Consider the following 1,365-nt stretch of genomic DNA (forward strand, 5'->3'; position numbering starts at 1 on the left):
TAAAGGTACTTACCAAAGTGTCAGCCAGGTCTTTTCGGTAGACATATATCCGACTGGATGCTTCCAGGGATTTGGAGATGGCCAAGTCATTTGGCTGAAGTTCATGCTTATCTTTATTTTTTTTTAAAAAAAGAGTAATTAGAAACACAATAATAGCAGTAGGCCTATACAGCACATCTCAAGAGTGAAACTTGACAAAGAAAAATATTTGAAGATAAATAGGATTTAAAATGAATTCAGTTCTGCACACTCTATATAATGACACCAGTGGTATCACACACATCACTGCTCAGTTCCCATAAAGGGAAGCCCTCTTGCGGTTCTTCCATATAATGTTTAGTCCGTCTTTATAACACAGAACAATGTAAGGAATAAAGTAAAATTTACTCATAATTCCATCTCTCTAAGATAACCATACCATGGTAAGATTGGTTACATTTGAGTATATTTTTGTTTTTTTATATATATAGACACATACACATACCTACACGCACACACAAGCTTGTATGTATATGTTATATAACTGTGTGTGCACACATACATATATGTGCAATTATTATTTATATATATGCATTCATAATTATTATGAGTGCACACATACATTAAAATTATTCCATAAATGGTTTTATATTTTGATTTTATTATAAGCACTTACTCACTTATCAAAATTATTTACATATGTCATGTTTAATTGGTTATAGAACAGTCCATTATACCATCATTCAATATTTCCTCTGCTGTTGAACATTTCACAGTTTCCAATTTTTTTTGGTCATATAAATTAGATGTCATGATATGCTAAGTATTAGCACAGGGCCTGGCACATAACAAGGGCATGATAAATGGGATCTATTACTATAGCAGCCATAATATACATTGCAGAAGTCAACATCTTTGCGCATAAATCTTTATCTGCTTATAGATGATTTTCTTAAGATAGATTCCCAGTACTGGAATTGCTGGGAAAGAGAATGAATATTTTAAAAGTACTTCATACAAGCTGCCAATTGCTTTCCAATTCTCATTTTTTAGAAAATAAATCAACGTAGGCCGGCCCCGTGGCTCACTCGGGAGAGTGCAGTGCTGGTAGCACCGAGGCCGCGGGTTTGGATCCTATATAGGGATGGCTGGTGTGCTCACTGGCTGAGCATGGTGCGGACAACACCAAGGCAAGGGTTGCGATCCCCTTACCAGTCAAAAAAAAAAAAAAAAAAGAAAAGAAATCAATGTATTTTCCTAAAAATAGGTTTAAAACTTGTACATTGACCAATACTGATCATTACTTTTGGTAAGTTTACTATTTTGCTAAAACCAAAAAAAAAAAAGATTCTTTATTTTGTATTTCTTGAATACTAATGAGGTTGA

At 33.8% G+C, this 1,365-nt stretch overlaps 1 protein-coding gene across 1 annotated transcript in view; it reads right to left on the bottom strand.

The window, feature by feature from the left end:
- The window catches only part of RAPGEF5 (Rap guanine nucleotide exchange factor (GEF) 5), a 127,249-nt gene that overhangs the window by 38,028 nt on the left and 87,856 nt on the right, over window positions 1–1,365 (bottom strand). Inside the window, exon 12 of the mRNA XM_008588925.1 lies at window positions 14–111. Coding sequence (XP_008587147.1) covers window positions 14–111 — 98 coding nt within the window. The remainder of the gene's footprint in view (window positions 1–13; window positions 112–1,365) is intronic.

This window comes from Galeopterus variegatus, unplaced genomic scaffold (assembly GCF_000696425.1).
Source record: "Galeopterus variegatus unplaced genomic scaffold, G_variegatus-3.0.2 Scaffold5107, whole genome shotgun sequence".
In the NCBI taxonomy this organism is placed as follows: Eukaryota; Metazoa; Chordata; class Mammalia; order Dermoptera; family Cynocephalidae; genus Galeopterus; species Galeopterus variegatus.